This window comes from Giraffa tippelskirchi, chromosome 11 (genome assembly GCF_054371585.1).
Source record: "Giraffa tippelskirchi isolate mGirTip1 chromosome 11, T2T-mGirTip1v1.2.pri, whole genome shotgun sequence".
In the NCBI taxonomy this organism is placed as follows: Eukaryota; Metazoa; Chordata; class Mammalia; order Artiodactyla; family Giraffidae; genus Giraffa; species Giraffa tippelskirchi.
The window spans coordinates 116,532,073-116,551,480 of NC_137285.1; the positions used below are offsets into that span (position 1 = coordinate 116,532,073).

Consider the following 19,408-nt stretch of genomic DNA (forward strand, 5'->3'; position numbering starts at 1 on the left):
TCATTGCCTCTTTATCCTAGAGCAGTGGTTCTGAAAACATGGTCCCAGCATTCCTAAGGGTCCCCAAGGCTTTTTGAAAGATCCTCCCTTTTCCAACTATGTATTTATTTTATGAGGCAAGATTTCTTCATGCACTTTGGTAAAAACAATTTGTCACAACAGATTGACTGCAGAAGCAGAGATGAGAATCCAGCTGTCTTCTATCAAACCAGATATTAAGATTTGCAAAAATGTAAAGCAATGCCATTCTCTATTTTGTTACCAAAGTTTGTGGAAATATGGTTACTTCTCATAAAAATTGCTAACTGTGTTAACATTTCATGATTTATTACTGTTATTTTTACACGAGTTAATATTTTTCAATTTCACACAGTTAATTATCACTAGCTACAAGGTACATCAACCTCAGCTCTCTGAAAGCCTCAGTTCCTCATTATATAAAGGGGTCTTGAGATCAAAGGCTTCCCTGGTGGCTCAGTGGTAAAGAAGAACTCGCCTGCCAATGCAGGAGATGCAAGTTTGATCCCTGGGTCCGGAGGATCCCCTGGAGAAGGAAATGGCAACCCACTCCAGTATTCTTGCTTGGGAAATGCCATGGACAGAGGAGCCTAGCAGACTGCATAGTCCGTGGGATTGCAAAAGAGTCGGACGTAGTAGCAACTGAGCATGCAAACGTGAGACCAGAAGCTTGGAGCCTGTCCTGGAAGACCTTGGCACTTCTGTTTTTACTAATCTGTGGCTGGTCTCCTCATTACCACCCAAATGTGCTGGTACACTGGTGACTGGTCCCCATGCCTGATACCACCTTCCCCTTCCTCCTCGCTGTCCCAGAGATCCACAACTTCCTAGTAATCACAGTGGTAACAGAAACAGTAGCTAACATTTTTAATACAAGTAACTCTGCCAATATTACAGAGCTCGGGAATATCAAAGGAAGGGAAAATAAAAGGCAAAGAAAAGAAATCCTCATGGTTTCAAGAACCCCAAAAAAGGGCTTCTGAAAGGAACACTTTTTCCTCACCAGGAGCTTCCTCTTGTCTCCACTGGTCACCAGTGCCACCCCAAAGGCACCGTGTGCTCAGGTCCCTACTGTGGGAGGGCGACAGCCCTCACCTTCCCCTAAAGTCCTCACCTTCGTGTAGTGAAACTGCATGGGGTCGTCGGTGGAGAGAGAAACATGAAGCCCCTTGTGCAGGAATTCCCTCAGAGGGTTTTTGGAATATTCAAGGAACAGACTGTTGTTGCTAAGAGGAGACATGGCAATGGGGATCTGAGCCAGGTAGTAGAGGTACTGCAACACTGGACTCTGCAAAAGAACCACCAAACTCAGAGGACAGGAGCCAAAGCGGGGGAGCATTCACCAGGGGAAGCCAGGGCTCCGGGCAGTGTCTGTGGGAGACCCCTGAGCTCCCTGCCAGGACTCTGGACCCCACCCTCTGTGTTCACCTCTCCTGCATTGGGGCCCATCCCTGCCTGGGACTGCTCTCCTGCCCGTTGTTGGAAGTGCTCCGTCTTGGCTCCAGACCAGAAGCACAGCTCAGGGCAGGAAGGGCACCTGCCAGGCCCCAGGCTGACCCCAACCTACGTCCTTAGCTCCCCTCTCCCAGGCACTGACCCCAACAAGTCAGCCCTTGGAGAAGCCCCACTTTTGTTGTTTTGCTTGACCACAAACATTGAGGTTGTGACTGTAAACACTGCAACTCCTTGGAGGTGGAAAGGGGCAGACATGACCGGGCAAGAGTGGTTCTCTGAGGCAGCACCCACCCCACACAGAAACATGAGGCATGGCTAGACTCCCCCGAGGAACAGTGAAGGAGAGGAGTTTGAGCAATTATCCTTCCTATGGAAGTGAGTCAAAATATGGAGAAGACTGAATGCATAGACTTCATGGTAGCATTAATTACACAAGCAAAAAGGCGGATGGATTCTGTGCAACAGCTGGAGAAGGGCTGTCCTTCCGCAGCTTTTAAGATGAGCAGCACAGATGTCATGTCACAGCACAGAAAAATGCTGTGATACTAAGTTAAGGGACGAAGAAGGAACTGTTATGATAATAAGCTTAATAAAAATATGTCCTGGGAAAAAAAAGATGGGAATTGGAAATAATAACAAGCTAATGATGCTTTTTTTGTTTAAGTGATAGCAGTTAACGATTTTTTTTTTCTATTTCTCCATTTTTTTGAAAACCTAAATTGTGATGGATTTGATCATATTATTTCATAATTAAATATAAAACCAAGAGACTACAGATAGCAAAGCCTAGAAAAAGAGCCAGTGTTTCTGCATCACTGGGCAGGGCCTCCCAGGGTGTGGCCAGAGTCCAGGCGGTCCCCATCCTCCCCAGAGGAGCCCCAGGGCGGGACTGTCACTGCAGGGCAGGCATCTGTCAGGGGCCCAGTTACCTTCTTGAGGAGCAGCCCGTGGGAAATGTTGTCGGCAGTCAGGAAAGCGGAAACCAGGTGGGTGATGGAGCCGGCCTCCCCACAGTGAGGCCGGAACAGGAACGTGCTCAGGCCCCGTTCCCTGCAGACATGAGGCTCATGGTGAGAAAGGACCCCTGGTCCACCTGCCCCAGGCCCCGTGGACCTGCACCGCTCGCTCAGGGCCCACTCCAGGGGAGACAGTCACCCATGGCAGGGTCAGCACAGCTGGAAACAACCTCTCCCTAAATTCTGAGACCCAGGCCCAGAGCTCCTCAGAACCAAGAGGTGCCATCTCTGGGGAACAGAGAGAGGGCCCAGTCCTCCATCCATCCTCTCCTCCTCTCCCCCAGGGCCTGGTAGCCCAGATTCATAGACCTTCAGAACAGGCAAGGCCCTGAGAAGCCATCGAGTTCCAGACTCTGTTGTAAGAAGGGGGCAATCCCAGAGAGTGGAGCCAGATGTCAGAAGCCCCTGAGCAGGGCAGCAACGGAGCTGAACTAGAGCCCCTGCCTCAGAAAGCTCGGCCCAGGACTCCTCCCCTGGCCATCTCCTTTCAGTCGTGGTCCCACTCCAAAAGCCCCACACCCAGGAACTGGCGCTGGCTGAGGCTCAGGCCTTGCGACTCAGCAGGGGTGGGAAGGACTGCACAGCGTCCTGCCGCCTGGACCCTGCCTGGGTGTGTGCGCTGGGGGAGCCTGGGCGCACAAGACCACTGGATGGAAGCTCTGCGAGGGCGTGAATACAGTCTGTTTTGTTACCTATTATGTGCCCTGCGCCTAGGACAGGGCTTTCACTTGGCAGGTGCTGTGATGTGTTGAATGGACGGACACACGTATGAACACCATCGGTGTGGAGGTGAGTGAACGTGTGTCGGAAGGTCATGTGTCTGTATCCTGTCAGGGATGGACACACACATAGGTGTGGGGTGTGTATGGACCTGTGTGTCCAGGCATGGGGGCTGGCTGCCTTGTATGTGTGATGGTGTATCTGTCGCAGCAAGTGGGCCCATGCACGCGCGTGTGAGTGTGGCCCTGCGGGTACGGGTCCAGTGCCCATGTGAGGGGTGCGCAGGGCAGGCTCACCCACCTGCGGAGGTTGTTCAGCACCATGATGTTGGCATACATGTAGTACAGGTAGTAGCTGTAGGGCGGGTTCTGTTCGCTGGTCCAGACGTCCGGGCTGGGGCTCTTGTCTGAGAACATGTGGTCGCTGTGCTTGGACTCGTCATCCACGCTGTCAAACCCTGTTACCTGGGCAGGAGGGGGGATCCTGCATCAAGCTGTGGCAGACGGGCTGCCAGAGCGAAGTGTTAAAGGCCTTGGCGCCCAAGCCTGTCAGCTGGGGACCCCGGGGCCTGCCTGAGCCAATTTTCCCAGGGATGGGGAGTGGGCACAGCACCCCAGGCCGTCCCTCTAGGGTTTCCAGAGGTACCCTGGAAGCCAGTCTAGAGAGTGCCAAGCCCCTGTGTGGCGGCAACAGTGAAGGGAAACTCAGGCCAGGCCAGGTGAAGGGTGAGGCGGCTGGACTCACCTCCCGTCCTCCGCTGTGCCATCAGCAGCAGTGACAACAGCTGTGAGGGGAAGGGGACAGGCGTTTCCATACACCTACGGGGTGTCAGGCCCTGCCTGAAGCACTTACCACACATCATCAGCTAACTCAGTGCTTAGGGGCCCTGTGAGGGTGGGCTTGGCTGAGAGCAGAGCAGGGCTGGTGAAGGCACTTGCCCACGTGAGACCACTAGCTGAGCCTAAATGGGCTCGAGGTCTGCACTCTTTGGGGCTGCTGGTGGAGGATGCCCTGAGGTGGCCACAGTGTCTCAGGTGTGGCCACGAGAAACCAGCTGGGATGCCTCACAAGCAGGCCAAGGTGGGCGCCATCCAGGAGGGCTTCTTGGAAGGCTGAGCCCTGGCTCCTGGAGCCCACCCTCTGAGCAGGGAAGGCTGAGCCCTGGCTCCCGGAGCCCACCCTCTGAGCCAGGGTCAGAGCAGCTCAGAAGACGCCCCTCCCCACACCATACTCACACTGACACTGGGCCCACACTACACTCCAGGAGCCCCCCCGAGTCACCAGCCTCTTCCTGTCACCTCCTCCCAGAGGTCAGGCCCTGAGGAAGGACGTACCTGCGAGGACCTGGCTCCCAGCTGGCACGCGGGGCCGCTTTGCTCCCGTCACTCGGCCACAGCGGTGCTTTGGGAAGGGGCCCCTGAAGGACTGGCCCAATCTGGGGGGGCTCCCAGCCCAGGCCCAGCCAGGTCTGCCTGCTCCCAACTGGGCAGTAGAGGCCCAGGGAAGCAAAGGACCACCAAGGTCTTGCCAGAATCTTCCCTGGCAGAGTCATATGTCAAAGGAAATGACGGTCCCTGCTGCAGCTCTCAGCATGGCCTGGACATGTCTGGGGGCCAGAGTGACCTCGAGTTCTGCTCTGTCTGCACTCACAGCTCCATGCTGCTCCTGAACTCTCAAGGCCCAGCACGGGGGCAATGTCAGCCCCCCTCCTGAGCTCTGCGTCCCCCCATGCAGGGCGCTAAACTGGACATCCCAAGGGTCTCAAGCACAGAATCTGTCCAAACCCCAACTCCTCCTCCTCCCCAGCCTTCCCACTCCCCGCACAGCTGGCAATGACCTCCTAAAGGCACAGCACCTGCTCCCCTGCAAAACCAGGCACCGAGGGCCCCTCCAAATCCTCCCCTTGCTCAGCTGCAGGCCATGCCCAAGCCCCATCTGTTCTCCAACCGCACCCACCACCTGTATACACCTCACTTTCCTTAATGGGAGGCAGGATCCTATGGGATCGATGACATCTAGGTCAGGACCCTGGGTATAAATTCCAGTCCTGCCCCTTTTTAGCTCTGTGGTCTCTCAGTTTCCTGGTGTGTAAATTGGAGCTAGTAGCTTCACAGGACTGCCATAAGGATTAAGTGAGATAATCCTCAGTGTCTTAACACACAGCAATGCATAATCATGCTGGCTACTACCTACCAAATGATGTAAAATGGGGCGGTCATGAGGGTGAAGTGAGATCGTGTCATGGCGTGGCTCACTGGGCGGGGAGGTCATCAGTGTGAACTGTTACTGCTACTTCAAGCCCCCTTCATGTCTCTACTGCTGGAGCAGGCCCCCAACTCTCCCCTTGCCCCCCTGCCCCCACCTCCAGCTACCTTCTGTTCCAGGGCTTTCCTCACTCAACAGCCTGTATGTTGATGATCTAAGACATAAATTCAATGCTGGCCCTCTGCCTGTTCAAACTTTTCAGCACCCCCTAGCCTTACCCCCTACAGATACACTCAGCCATCCCGTCACCCCCACCTTTCACCCTGAGCCCTCTGGGATCTTCCCTGCCTCCCTCCCTGTCAGAAACCATCCACAGCATAACCTCCACCAGGCACTGAACTTGCCTCTCACTGCTTGCAGCCACCTCTGTTCTGGGTACCCAGAGGGCGGGGCAAGCTTCTGCCCCCCTGATGCCCTTCCTCATTAAGTCTCTTCTCCACCCTTCTCCCCTCTCCCACAACTAACCAGAAAAATATATTTTGTGGGGCTTAACCTAACAAGGTATGAGGACCACTGGTGTCTAGGGGAAAGCAGGAGTCTGAAATGTCTGCAGCTGGGGTGGGCCTGGTCCCTTCAGCCCTGCCTCGGCAGGAACTGACTCTTCGGTCTGTCTGCCCCGTGGCTGCCTTCCCAGCACCCCACCCATGCCTGTAGGGCCACCCCAGAGGAGAAGGGTACGTCCCTTCTCTGCAAGAAGCTTGTTATTCTAGAAATTCAGCTTCTTAGGGTTGGACACTTCATGCCTGGGGCACATCAGTGACACGATTTTAGAAGGTAAGCTGACTCAACTTGCTCAGAGACTTCTCCTCCCTCCCCTGCTGGGCACATCACCTGGGCACCACCCATGCTTACATATTTGAGGAAGAGGTAAAGCTCTCGGTGATCTTGAGGGTTGATGGTGGCCTCGAAAAGGGGCAGGAAGATGTTCTCCAGCATCTTCCCAAAGCTTGGCAGCAGCTTCTTTGACCTAAATATGTCACTGGGGGAAAGGGAGACTTGCCGATAAAGGTGGTCCCAATAGCCCCCTCGACCTGTCAGAGACCAGCCCTGGTCCCCTCCTCAGGCAGTGCAAGTCCCCATTTAAGCACCCAGGGAAGAGTCAGAGGTGGGGCTCCAACACAGATCCTTCCCCTCCTCGCCAAGTTCTGCAATACCAAGCACTGGTTGGCACACTCAGCACCTACCCATGCCCATCAGTGAGCTTTCTTCAGCTAGAGGCCATGCTGGGAGGAGGGCGCTGGGATTCAGGCTGATCCAACTCCCTGCCACTCAGCTCAGTTCCCCTAAACCACAAGTCCCAGCCATTCCAGGGGCCCTACATTGCCCAGACTGGAGAGGACAGGGGTAGTCTGAGCCATATCCAGGCAGTGGGCCAGCAATGTAGGCCCCCATCAGGTTATGCAGACTCCCAGCCTCACCCAAAGAGACAGTCCATCCTCAAATCGCAGTGACAAGAAGATGGGCAGTCGTTCCCACCAGGGCTTCCCAGGTGGTGCAGTGGTAAAGAATCAGCCTGCCAATGCAGGAGACACAAGAGACACGGGTTCGACCTGTGGGTCAGGAAGATTCCCTGGAGAAGTGCATGGCAACCCACTCCAGTATTTTTGCCTGGAAAATTCCATGGGCAGAAGAGCCTGGTGGGCTACAGCCAAGGGGTCACAAAGAGTCAGACATGACTGAGCAACTGAGCACACAGTTCCACGAGGCCTTTGCAATTATATGTTCTTCAAAGAACTGTGTTGAAGCATCACAAGGACATCTGTGCAGACCGCCCCTCTCTGCAGGGGAGTCCCAGGGGCACTAGGCCTAGGCTGGCACTGGAACAGGCTCAGCAGATCCTCCGGGACAGGCTGGCGACCCCAGAGGACACGGGTAGACAGCAGCCGCCTCACTTACTATATCCGGGGCACCTGGATGATCCAGCGCATGTTGGGCGAGTAGACCTTGTGCTGGATGAACCAGCGGGCCAGGCTGGGCCACTCCTCGGGACTGCGGCCATAGATGGAGAGCCGTGGCTCTGAGTACTGGTACTTGCTCTCCTCCAGCTCCCGGGCCACCTCCTGGCACCAAGAAGAGCTCAGGTCAGCCCAGGGTTGACCCTGGGTTGACCCCAGCAGAAGACCCTGCAGCTCCCCCAGCCACCAGCTCCCCAGCTCAGAAGGCCTGATCTACACCTCTTGTCAGCACTCACTCCACCTTCGTGGGGAAGAAAGCCCTGGGCTTGCACAGTCACACATGTGACCAGGCCCGGGAGCATAAGCGTCTCCAAACAGAGCGAACCTGTACCCAGTGCAGGCTGCAAACATGCAGAGCAGCAAGCCTGGATGTGGAGGGCTGCACTGGGATGGACATTCTCCCCTTCCTCTTGCCTGCAGTCAGCACAGTCCACACACAGCACTTCCTGCCCACCTGGAAGCCGGCGGCCAGGGCCACAGCACTGGGCACTGGGCCCCTGCACCTCGCCTGAGCTGGATGGACAAGGATTCAGGAAGGGGACGAGGACAGGAGACCCTGCAGGCCCCCACTCCCTGAACGCAGATGCTGTCGGGAATCCGAGGAGGGCTTGGAGATGCCAAGGGCTCACTCACCTTGACCATCCGAGCGAAGTACTCTCCTCCTAGGTAGTTTTCTGTTTTCAGATATAGGTCTCGCAGCTCGCTGGCCCCTACAGGGTTGTACTTGGAGTTGAACTTGTCGAAGCGGTGGAACGTCTGCCGGCCCTGGAGAAAGAGACACCAGCCAGCTCACCACCCTAGCCTGCAGCCACCAGACACACGCCTCCTCCAGCCTCTAGGATGTGGCCTCTGCAAGCCACAGTGAAAGGCACCATCTATGTCAGTTCGTGCATGGAAGCTTGGAAAGTCCCAGGCCCAGGACCACACGTCCTCGCTCGGTCAGCCCTGGGGTCCTTCCCTGAGACCCTCTGTAGAGCAGGGTCTAGGTCCTCATGCTTCTAGGATCAGGGCTAGCTGAGCGAGCAGAGGATACTGAGCCATCAGTAATAACGTGTGTCCTATTACTGCTTAGACTGCATAAGGCCCTTTCTCCACATCTCCTCATTCAATGTCTGGTTTAAGATTTTTTCACTGTGGTGAAATGTATACAACACAAAATGTGCCGTCTTAACCATTTTTAAGTGTACATTCACACTGCTGTGCAGCTATCACCACCATCTGTCCCCAGAACTCTTTTCATCTTATAAAACTGAAACTACGTCCTCACGAAATAATAACTCCCCATGACCCCCTTCCCTAGCCCATGGTAAACCATTCTCCTTTCTGTCTCCATGAGTTTGCCTGTTCTAGATGCCTCATACATGTGGAATCATACAGTACTTGTCATTTTGTGTCTGACTTCTTTGATTTATAATGTTTTCAGGGTTCATCCGTAGATGTAGCAGGTTATCAGTACTTTATCCCTTTTCATGACTGAGTGATAGTCCAGTATGTGTGTGTGTACATTTTGTTTATCCATTCAAGTGTTGATGGACACTCTTTGGCCACTGTGAATAATGCTGTGATAAGCACTGATGTGCAAGTATCAGTTTTAGTCCCTGCTTTCAATTCTTTGGGGGTATATACCTAGGATTGGGATTGCTGGAATATATGGTAATTCTATATCTAACTTCCTGAGGAACTGCCATACTGTTTTCTATAGCAGCTGCACCACTATTTAGTATTTTAATAACACTGTAATGTCATTAAGGCACGTGGTAGTCACCATGTTATAAGGAAGGAAATAAAAGCTCAAATGAATTACTCAAAGGCACTTAACCCTTACATAGCGGAAATGGGAGTTAGAAGGGGAATGTGTCTGACTCCAAGTCACATCGTCTTCTCCTCTGTCCCAAGGCTGCTTCCAGCCCTTACTCTCTGAGGACAAACTGCTTCTCACAGTTCCCGTGGCTGGAAGAGAAAGAGATGCCTACATCTCTTGGAGAAAGCCAGCCCCTCTCCAAGACCAATCGTGGCTGCTTTCCAGCAGGCTGAGTCATCCACCAGGACTGCGTGAGGCCCTGGGGCTGAGCCCACTCACCGCATGGACGTCCAGCGAGTCCACAGTGAGGTCGTACGGGTCCATGTGCAGGCTGTCGAACACCTGCCGCAGGGTAATCTTCCGGCCCCGCTTCTCGGCCACTGTCCTGTCGGGCTCCGTCTGATACGTGTGCTTGATGAAGCGCAGCAGGTGCTTCTGGTTCATGCAGGCAGCTGCATGGATGTGCGTGTCCACCTGCAACACAGTGCCCCAGCATGTGAGCCGAGCCACCTCCCTCTGCATCAGGAACCAGGACCCCCAGGCCTCGGTGTTGAGTGCAGAGCCTCAGCAGCTCCCCTGGTGCTGGACCACCCCACCCCATATCTCTTCTAGAACTGGTCTTCCCCCGCCCTAGCCTTGCTGCCCAATCTCCCTCCTTACAGCATCAGGAGACCTTTTCTAAGTACAGTTCAGATTGGCCATTGCCCCTGTTAACACATCAGTGCTGCCCTACTCTTCAAGATAACGCCCAAGTTCCTTAGCCTGGGATTCAAGGCTTACTTTCAGTCTTAAGTCTCACCTTGCCCTGCTCTCTGCTCTAGCCAGGATATTCCACTTACAGGTACCCGAGGAGCCATGCTATTCCTTAGCCTGAATGTCTTCCTTCCTCCCCACCAATCTCATCCACCTGGAAATCATCTACAGCCTCCTCCACATAGAAGTCTATCCTGATCCCCCAAACACAATGAATGAGTTTTTCCCTCGTCCAACCTGGAACCCTGGCACAGACACTCCCGTCACTGTATCTATCCTCCAGTCCACTCTAATAATTTTCTATTTCATCACTAGACTGGAAGCTCAGTCCTCAAGGACAGGGACCGTGTCTGATGCATCTGAGTCTCCAGCGCCTACCCCAGAGCCTGGGATGATGTGAAATCAATGGATGGATGAATGGACCAATGAACAGGTGTGGGAGTTTCCAACAGTTTCAATGATATCCACCTCCTCCTCATAGAACCCCGAGGGCTCACGTAATGCCCCACAAAATCCCGCACTTGCCATTGACCTCTCTTAGAACCCCCAGAACATTCCCCTCAGCCACCAGCCCTAAAGAAACAGAGCCCTGGCTAAGCTAAGGGATGGCCTGAAGTCACAGTGGGCATCCTGACCCTCTTCCATAAAGCTAAGGGGCCTGCAGGAGGTCCCAGGGAAGGTGGCAGTGGCCTCACAGGCCAGGGTGCTGCCAGCCACTAGCCCACACTCTGCAGTCCCTGCTGCGGCCAACTGGGCAATCTGCCAGGGCTGGGGTGAGGAGGCGGCTGACCTCAGGCCAAGGAATGCTGTCCACAGCTGGCCAGGCATCTCCAAGTCATGCCAAACCAGACATCCAATCCACTGAACCTCTGTGAGCTTTCCACCAGCCAGCCCCTGTCACCGGCCACATCACTCACTCCTCAGGGCCTTCCTGCCCTTAATCCCACCACTCCTACCAGAAAGACAGACCACTGGGCATCAGAGAAAGGAAGCACCAAAAGTTAAAACATCCCCCAAAGCTCAGGCCCTCAGGGACAGGCTGGGCTCGTGGGGGAGGCACAAGCAAAGGTCAGCCGGCCTTAGCTCAGCCGGACACAGCTGGGCTCAACCACCTCAGCGTGACTTAGCACATTCTGGGCTTTCTTGCTGTCCTCCGGCATCCCAGTGACACACTGCAGGGGGTGCAGCCTGTGCTTACCCCCGTGAGTCACAAGATGAGGGAGGAAAACAACTGGACAATCCAGGAAGCATCTGATCCAAACTTCAAAATTACCAAGGTGATTATTTTAGGAACAAGTAAAAGAGCCTGTAATCAGAGGTCAGCACTTTTAATTCACTGGAAGATCCAAGAGCATTCCTTGCTTTCACCTAAGATCTAGGTCTAAACAAACAGTGGTTTCTAAATGGGCTGGCCCATACCTGGCCTCTAAGCCAACACTATTTCCACATCCATAGTGAAGGTCACTCAGTTGTGTCCGACTCTTTGCGACCCCATGGACTGTAGCCTGCCAGGCTCCTCTGTCCATGGAATTCTCCAGGCCAGAATACTGGAGTGGGTAGCCATTCCCTTCTCCAGGGTATCTTCCCAACCCAAGGATCGAACCCAGGTCTACCACACTGCAGGCGGATTCTTTACCAGCTGAGCCAGCAGAGAAGCCCAGCCTATCCCTTCTCCAGGGGATCTTCCCGACCCAGGAATCAAACTGGGGTCTGCCACATCCATGACAGACATCAACAATCAACTACAGCACCCTTCACTAAGCTTTGGGAATAGCTTCAGGTAGCCACTCCCCACTGGTCAAGTTTGGCACAGCAGATGAAATCTGTTTGCTCTCCCTGATATGAAACTTAAACCAAAGTGGGTAAGACCTAATCCTACCCCACTGCCAAGCAACAAACACATTCAGCCCCTTGTTCTCAGCTCTGAGCTGAAAACAATCATCTCAGTTACATACACCTGCTGGTCGGGCCTCACGGTGCCAGGACCCATGATCTGCTGTGATGCTGCAGGTAATTTCACAACACCACCCACACTGACCCATGGCCACACACAGCTCCTGCCTCAGAGCAGGGCCACCATGACACTGACAGCACTTGGAAATGTGGAGGCCACCTCCCGCCCATCCTGGGCTTCAGAATCAGCTCTCCTCCCCTCGCAGAGAATTCCAGGGTAAGAACAGTCAGCACCCAGGACACAGGGAGGGGCAGGCACAGCCTGACCTGGAGCAGACCTTGGCCTGTGTTTATGGATGGCTGTGGAGCCAGAGAGCAAGCCCGTGTGTCACAGCACAGCACTCAAAGCATCTCCGTTCAGAGAGTACACGAACCCCCAGACTGACAGAGAGCTCGAGGTTTGGCTCTGGTATGTAACCACAGCCCCCACCCCAGCCCCCAGGACTCTCGCTCACAGAGTGGCCAGAGAGCAGCTGGCCAGCCCATCAGCACCCACAGGAGTCCCGCTTCAGAAGCAAACAGTGTCGGAGCTGGTGCAGTCAGCAAGGACTCTGTTGCAGGAGGCAGGCCGGCCCTGAGCACGCGCATGTGTGGAGGCAGGGCTGCCCAGAACTGGGCGAGGAGTTTCCTTGGACACCCATCTAGGGTGTAGGGTTCATGTAGGCAGGATAGAGAGGAGCTGGCCTATTGACTGAGGCACCCATCTGTCTGAGCACCTGAGGATCACAGAGAAGAAACAGATGGTGCTTGAAGGTAAAGATGCCACGCCGGGGGTGTCCAACACACGCCCTTTGCCTGGAAATCCCCGAGACTCTTGTGTGAGCCTTAGGGCCCAGGAGCTGAGCGTAACTCACTCTTAGTCGGCTCAGTTCCAACCTCTTCCTGAAAGACATCTCTATCACATCCCTATCAAACTAATAGTAACCAGCTGGGAGCTGCTTGTGGACAGAAAGTGACCCTTACTCAGCATCAAATGCCCCTCGCTTGGCACTGATCCCATGCTTGATATATATTAGTTACATGGAATAAAATGGAAAAGCAGGAGGCGGTGACCATTTAATCTGCAGGCTTTTCCCGACTACAGGCCCTGAGCCCAGCTGCAGGCTGCTCATCCACTCTAGGGGAGGGCAGAGAGAGGAGCACGTCAGATACTCTTCCTTAAACACACCCGGTCCAGAAGGAAGCAGAACCACACATTCCCAAGTCCAAAGAGGTCTTAACATTGATAACTGTTTTTCGATCCATGATAAATTTGAGGCATCCTCTATGTCTCAACTCTTATAACCAATTAATAGGCCCTGCTCTATTTTTCAAGGAGGATGGCACATTCTGACAGATACACAATAAAGTCAAAACAAACACCATCTAAGGCGTGGCCGGACGCATGGAAGACAGCTGGCTAGTTTTCCTTTTATTCATAGGAAGGCCACACTGGGGACCAGCCCCCGACTGGCTAGGACACCCCAGTGGGTTGGAATGAGGCCCAGGACGGGAGCTCTGAACGCTGGCCCGCTAACGCACCTTTCTCACATTATAGAAGTCTCGGTGAGGGTTACTCTTCAACTCTTTGAACTCAGACATTTCATTTAACATCTCATGAAGGCTGAACTTGGATTCCAGAAAGTTCAGCCGCCGGTGACAATACGTCTTCCTGCAGGTTGGGAAGGAGAAGAAACCACAGTTGAGGAGAAGTCGCATCAGTTCTCCAAGTCTGGAGACTTCCAGTGTCTGTGGGGACCCAGTCCTGGGTGGAAGGTCAGGATGGAGCAGGGAGGGATGAAAAGGGGCCAGCTATCCGCAGACCCAGCTGAACTGTGTAACCACAGCCATGAGCTCTACGAAATGCGTGGAGAGTCGATAGGGAAAGGTAGAGAGCTGACCTCATACAGATTCCTTCTGTATGAGCTTTACAGGTTTAGGCAATTAATCTCAAGCTGCTGTCTCTCATGAACAAGTACGGAGATGGCACTGCCCAAGACTGAAGTGAGGGTTGAATTGGCTTAGGGTGTGAAGGGTCCAACTCAGCTTCGTGGATACTCAAAGAAAGTCTCCCTCTTTCAGCCCTTCCGTCTTTCATCCTCCCATCTATCCTTGGCCACCTTTCCTTCCTTGAAAGGAGTTTCACCTCTGTCCAAAAGATCAGTATTACAGTCAAATCCTAAGGCATGACCTTCCCACCTTGGCTGTGACCAAATGACACCCAGATTTCTCAACCCTGAGGCTTCAGGACGAGGGGTGGATGTTCTACATCATAGGCAGGTGAGGGATGTAGGGTTGTTGTTACCAGGACAGAAGTCCATGCAAGAACTGATGTCCCCACCAGCTTGCAAAGGTCACTGGGGGGTGGGAGCACCCACTGTTTTCAGCCAACAGCCAGCCCACACCCAGCCCAGGTGCCTGGCCACATGCCTGTGCCACAGCTACATGGAACATGCAACCACAAGTTGGGCCACCCTGCTTCCCTGTGGCCTCCAGATGCACACAGTTCCCTAGGTGCCCAGGCACAGAGACCCTTGTAAAGAGCGGCCACCAAGCCTGGACCAGCACATGTGTGCCAGGATGAGCCCACAGCCGAGCACGGGAGAGTCTGGGTCAGACAGGATTCCCAAGGGCATCTCTCCCAGTCCCTCTCCCGGCAGGACTCGCCCTGACAACCTCCCGGACAGGACAGCTTCTGCTCACACACCTGCTGGAACAGTCCCATCCCCAAGGCTTCCCCTCAGACCTTCTGTTCACATTGGCTGAGGCAAGCTCCCAGGGATCCCACTCTCCCCTCCCAGCTCTTCCCTCTGCCCTCGGATCACCAAGGACCTTGACCCACTCTGTCCATCCCCTTGGGGCCCACTCTCCTCCCGTGGAAACTGGCGTCACCTCACTCTCAGCAATACCCAAATAGCAAGGCAAGAGAGAAGTCCTTCAGCTGTGACCAGCTTCCTCTGCTCCCCCGAGCTGGGCACTCATGCATGACCTCCACTGCTGATTCCCTTAAATGCTCACCGAGGAGCGAGGGCCCAAACTCAGGAAGACAGCTCCCTGCCAGGGTAGCTCCAGCTAAGCCTACAAGCAACCCGGGAGTTGTGGCTCAGAGTTCCCAGGCTCCCTGCACTCCCTGCTCCAGGAACATGAAAAAACCAACACCAGAAGCAACAGTCTTCATGGCTCCCCCACCATCTACCCTAAAGCCCTGGGCTGGTAACTCTGCATCGCTGCCATCCTGCCTGGGGTGAGGGGCGACCATCATTTTAAGGTGCACAGGTGGCCACCGGCAAGCAGGAGCTCCACACCTGTGCTTGCGGAAGGGCCAGGCAGTAGCAACTCGAAGAATACGCCAGTCTGAGAAGAAAAATTGTCGCAGAAGCCCACAAAGCACTGGGAAAAGGGAGAAATCCACAAAGTCCTCTCTTTCTGGGATGGTTTAATTGAGGGAAAGCCACGGCAGAAGGCCTGCCCTGGTCCCTTCCTACAGAGCAGGGCTCCTGCAGAGTGAGGTGGACTCACCTGGTCATGGAGGGGGAAGGGGACTTACGTGGGGCCATCTGTGATGAGAGCCAGGACGTGGCTCATGTCCACCGTGTAGGTCTCCAGGTCAGGGTAGGGTAGGCTGTGGGGCTCCTGGCGCTCCAGCATCTTCTCATTGTCATACACATAGAGGATGCCCCCCTGCATGCGGACCACGTAGCCTAGGTTGGGGGGAGCATTCTCCAGGCAGTAAGGGTCTTCTTCGGGCAGAGGGGGAGGGTGAAAGTCTGAAAGACAGGACTGAGTGATAGCAAAATGCCCTTGACCTCAGGAGCTCACAGGGGCTCCGAAGTCACATTCTCCGTGAGGCCTGTCCTGATTGTCTGACCTAAAACCTAACCACCCCCACCTGCCCCAGCATCTCACCTCCCCCTCCCTGCTTTATTTTGTCTCCATAGCACTTGCCGCTATGTAACATAATTTCTCGTCTTTACCTTGGGTGGTAAATGTTAATCTTGTTCACTGCTGTATACCCATTTCCTAGAACCATCCCTGGCCTATGGCTGGCACTTCATTTTTTTTTTTTTTAACTTAATTGAAATGAGCTTCAGTCTTCTGGGTAGTTCAGGGACATGAAGCTTATTAAGATGAGCAGCTGCGTCTTCTCCTAATAAGAGAACAGACAGGCTCTGGGACTGCCCAGTGGGAATATAATTGTTCCTGTTCTTCCACATCTTCCTGAGCCCAGGGCAGCCAAGGGGCAAGATGGAGAAGCCAGCCCTCCCCATAAGCACAGAATAGGGAGTCTGTGCCCCCAGAGACAGAGCTGTCTGTCCCCACACCCACAGGAGCCAGAAAACACCTCTTGGCTATTTCCCAGCTATGACTTCGAGCAAACTGGGACTTTACCTCCCGATCCTGTCTGCTCAGCTGAGAATGACGCCCTGCCTTAATGGCTGCTGTGAGGGTTGCAGCAGCAGGTAGAGGAAGATGCTATGTAAATATATCATAGGGCGTTATTCTCATCACTCTTGTAGTGAGTTTTCCTGGCTCTCAATAAGCTTTGTTCTGGCCAAGGAACAGGTTATGCTAAGTAGCAGTAGAACTAGGGGCTTCAACTCTGCACATCAGCCAACCCTGCACAGGGTCCGGCTGTCCGCTGCCAACACAGGCAGGAGGAAATCCTGGAATCATCAATAGAAGGAAGGAAGGCACAGCAGCTGGCTGAGTGTCCCCCATCAGAGCTCTGAACAGAATGTCCCTGGAGCAGACGTGAGCCATCACAGGGGCTCAGGCAGCACAGAGAGGGGAAGAGATGCCTCACACACCCTCATCAGACATGGCCACAGGCCAGCACACGAGTCCCAAATGCAGGGCAGTGCCCATGAGATGCAGGCAGTCCGAAAGCCTGGGTCAACCACAGCCTGCACTTCACCACACTCACACTCAGGCCCCCAGGAGTCTGTTCTGTATAAAGTACACCTTTGACAGTCATTCCTGCCTGCCAACAGTAGAGCAGGTGGGATCAACCCTCAGACAGACAAATGGGCCTGGGAGGGCTGAAACCCAGAGCCCCAGGTGGTAACAGATGCCCAAAGTCCAGGTTGAGAGCTTCAAGGAAGCCAGAGAGGAGACGTCTTGGCACCAACTCCACCCGGGGTCCTGGGTGCTGGCACAGACCACCAGGCCCTCATCTGATTCCCCTACCACCAACTTTCACGATCGAGGTCTCCTGTTGTCTTCATTCACATTGCTTAATTTACAGCCCCTACTGCTCCTGGATCCTTCACAGGCCAAAGAGACTCCACCAGAAACCATCCTGCCTTCTCCAATCCCCTGTTCCCTGAACTCGACAGCATCAACGTAACTACTATACCAAGCACTCACTAGATCCGGGGGCTTCCCGAGTGGCTCTAGTGATAAAGAACCCGGCTGCCGATGCAGAAGACATAAGAGATGCAGATTTGATCTCTGAATCAGGAAGATCCCCTGGAGGAGAGCATGCAACCCACTCCAGTATTCTTGCCTGGAGAATCCCGTGTACAGAGGAGCCCGGCGGGTTACAGTCCATAGGGTCGCAAAGAGACATGACTGAGAGACTGAGCATGCACTAGATCCAGAACTGCACTAACTACTTCATGTGCATTCTCTCGTTTCATCCTCACAACAGGCCCAAAGGATACATATTATTAGCATTCCTATTTTACAGATTGAAAAACTGAGGTTTGGAGAAATGCCTTCCTTTCCCAAGAAAGTGGTATTTTGGTAGTTAGAGAGTGGAGCTTAGATCGGAATGTGAGTGTGCTGGACTCCAGAGCCAACTTCCCTGCCCTGGGAACACACCCTCTCTACCCACCCCCCATCCATGCACCTCACCACTAATTTGGCATTTACTGTCTGACTGTGTTTAAATATCCAGGCTGAGACTGCCCATCTCCCAAGATCAGAGACTGCCTTTCAGCCCCTCCCCTCCCCCCAACTTGTACAGCTCAGCTAAAAGCAAGGCAGCTGGTGCACGTGGAATCAACCCTTGGGGAAACTAGCAAAACAATCAGTGTAGGAGAAGCGAATACCAGGGCTCTGTCCTTAAAACGCCATCTGAGGGAAACACATCCAACCAATAAAACATCCTGACCAGCTCTCGGGCCGTGCCCCGCCTAGAAGCCCACTTGCTGCCACAGCACCATACCTGGGAGGCCCTCTTCCAGAGGCGCAGTGTCCGGCCGCCGATGACCCAGGTACTGGGCTGTGGTGCGCGGGAAGCGGTGATAGGCGAGGCGGGCATACTTCTCCCGGATCATCAGGGCCTTGGCCAGGCTCTTGGCAGCCTGCTCGTAGTCCTCCACGGTGATCTGCAGGAAAAGGTTCAGAGAGCAGGCCTGAGGCCGCTGACCCAGTGAGACCTGCCGCAAGGTGGGCCCAGGACAGACAGCGGGGAACTTGGGTCTGAGGAGCATCCCCACCATGGTGGGCACAGTGGCTCCCTCTGCTTGACAGCTTGTACACACACTGTGATGTATGCTGGACGCCTGATTTCCTTTTGCAAGCCTCGGATTGAGGGGTGTGCTCTGCAGACATGCAGCCAGCCCTGTTAACAATCTCAGCCACTGAGTCTCTAATGAGCTTCCGCGGAAGATGACACTTCACACGTGCTGTCACACGTGAATGCTGAGGGATTAAGTGCATTCTGGTGACTCCACTGGGAGGGGCTGCTTGCCTCTAGCCTCCTCCAGATTCTGCCCTATGTACCTCTTCCCTTTGCTGATTTTTGCTCAGCATCCTTTTACTGTAGTAAATCCTAGTCACGAGTGCAGCTATGCACTGAGTCCTAGGAGTTCTCCTAGCAAATCACAGAACCCCCTAACACAGGAGGAGATTTGGGGCTGTTGGGAGGGAGGCAGGTACTCCAATGTGCACACCCCAGGCCAGCCTCAGCACTGCTGATCAAACCACAAGCCAGCTGCTGTGGCACCCAGCACATGAAGAGGACCAGCCTGGACCGTGTCCATGATGGAGTAAGCATCATCATGATCAGTTAAGAAAATACACGGGTCCTTCCGAGTGCTCAGTCTGCTGCTTTGCCAACCCCAGGCTTCTGATTCATCTGGCAGTCACCCCAATCCACCCAAGCAACAGACGTTATGGGACAGATCCTTTCCATAAGTTTCATTTTGGTCCTCATTGCCACTCATCTCACAACTGGGGAAACAGAGACCCAGAGAGGATAAATCACAGAAAGTCAGAAAGTCACACTTCAGACCCTGAACAGATTGATTCCTGAAGCCCAAGGATGCTCTGCTTTCCCAGAGCTGCCTTGTACTCAGAGACAAATGAGATAAATGCCCACCTCCCAGTGGACTTGTTCATCTCTGTCTGTTGGGAAGGATGTATGTGGCAGAAACCTGAACGTGCTGGGGGAGATAAGCAGCTAAACAGTCAGTCATTCATAAGAGGAGATAAGAGATGTGGAAAAGGGAGGTACAAGATGGAGCATAGAGTGAGGAAGGCTGGGG

The 19,408-nt window shown here is 54.0% G+C and overlaps 1 protein-coding gene across 8 annotated transcripts in view; it reads right to left on the reverse strand.

The window, feature by feature from the left end:
• Positions 1-19,408, reverse strand: part of AMPD3 (adenosine monophosphate deaminase 3) — a 50,644-nt gene that overhangs the window by 5,005 nt on the left and 26,231 nt on the right. For all 8 annotated transcript variants that reach the window (XM_081545309.1, XM_081545303.1, XM_081545302.1 and 5 more), the window contains 10 exons: positions 18,085-18,247; positions 15,463-15,682; positions 13,458-13,587; positions 9,510-9,704; positions 8,063-8,194; positions 7,371-7,534; positions 6,327-6,453; positions 3,510-3,673; positions 2,403-2,523; positions 1,133-1,306 (listed from right to left, as the gene is read on the reverse strand). In XM_081545309.1, the coding sequence (XP_081401435.1) occupies positions 1,133-1,306; positions 2,403-2,523; positions 3,510-3,673; positions 6,327-6,453; positions 7,371-7,534; positions 8,063-8,194; positions 9,510-9,704; positions 13,458-13,587; positions 15,463-15,682; positions 18,085-18,247 (1,590 nt within the window). The remainder of the gene's footprint in view (positions 1-1,132; positions 1,307-2,402; positions 2,524-3,509; positions 3,674-6,326; positions 6,454-7,370; positions 7,535-8,062; positions 8,195-9,509; positions 9,705-13,457; positions 13,588-15,462; positions 15,683-18,084; positions 18,248-19,408) is intronic.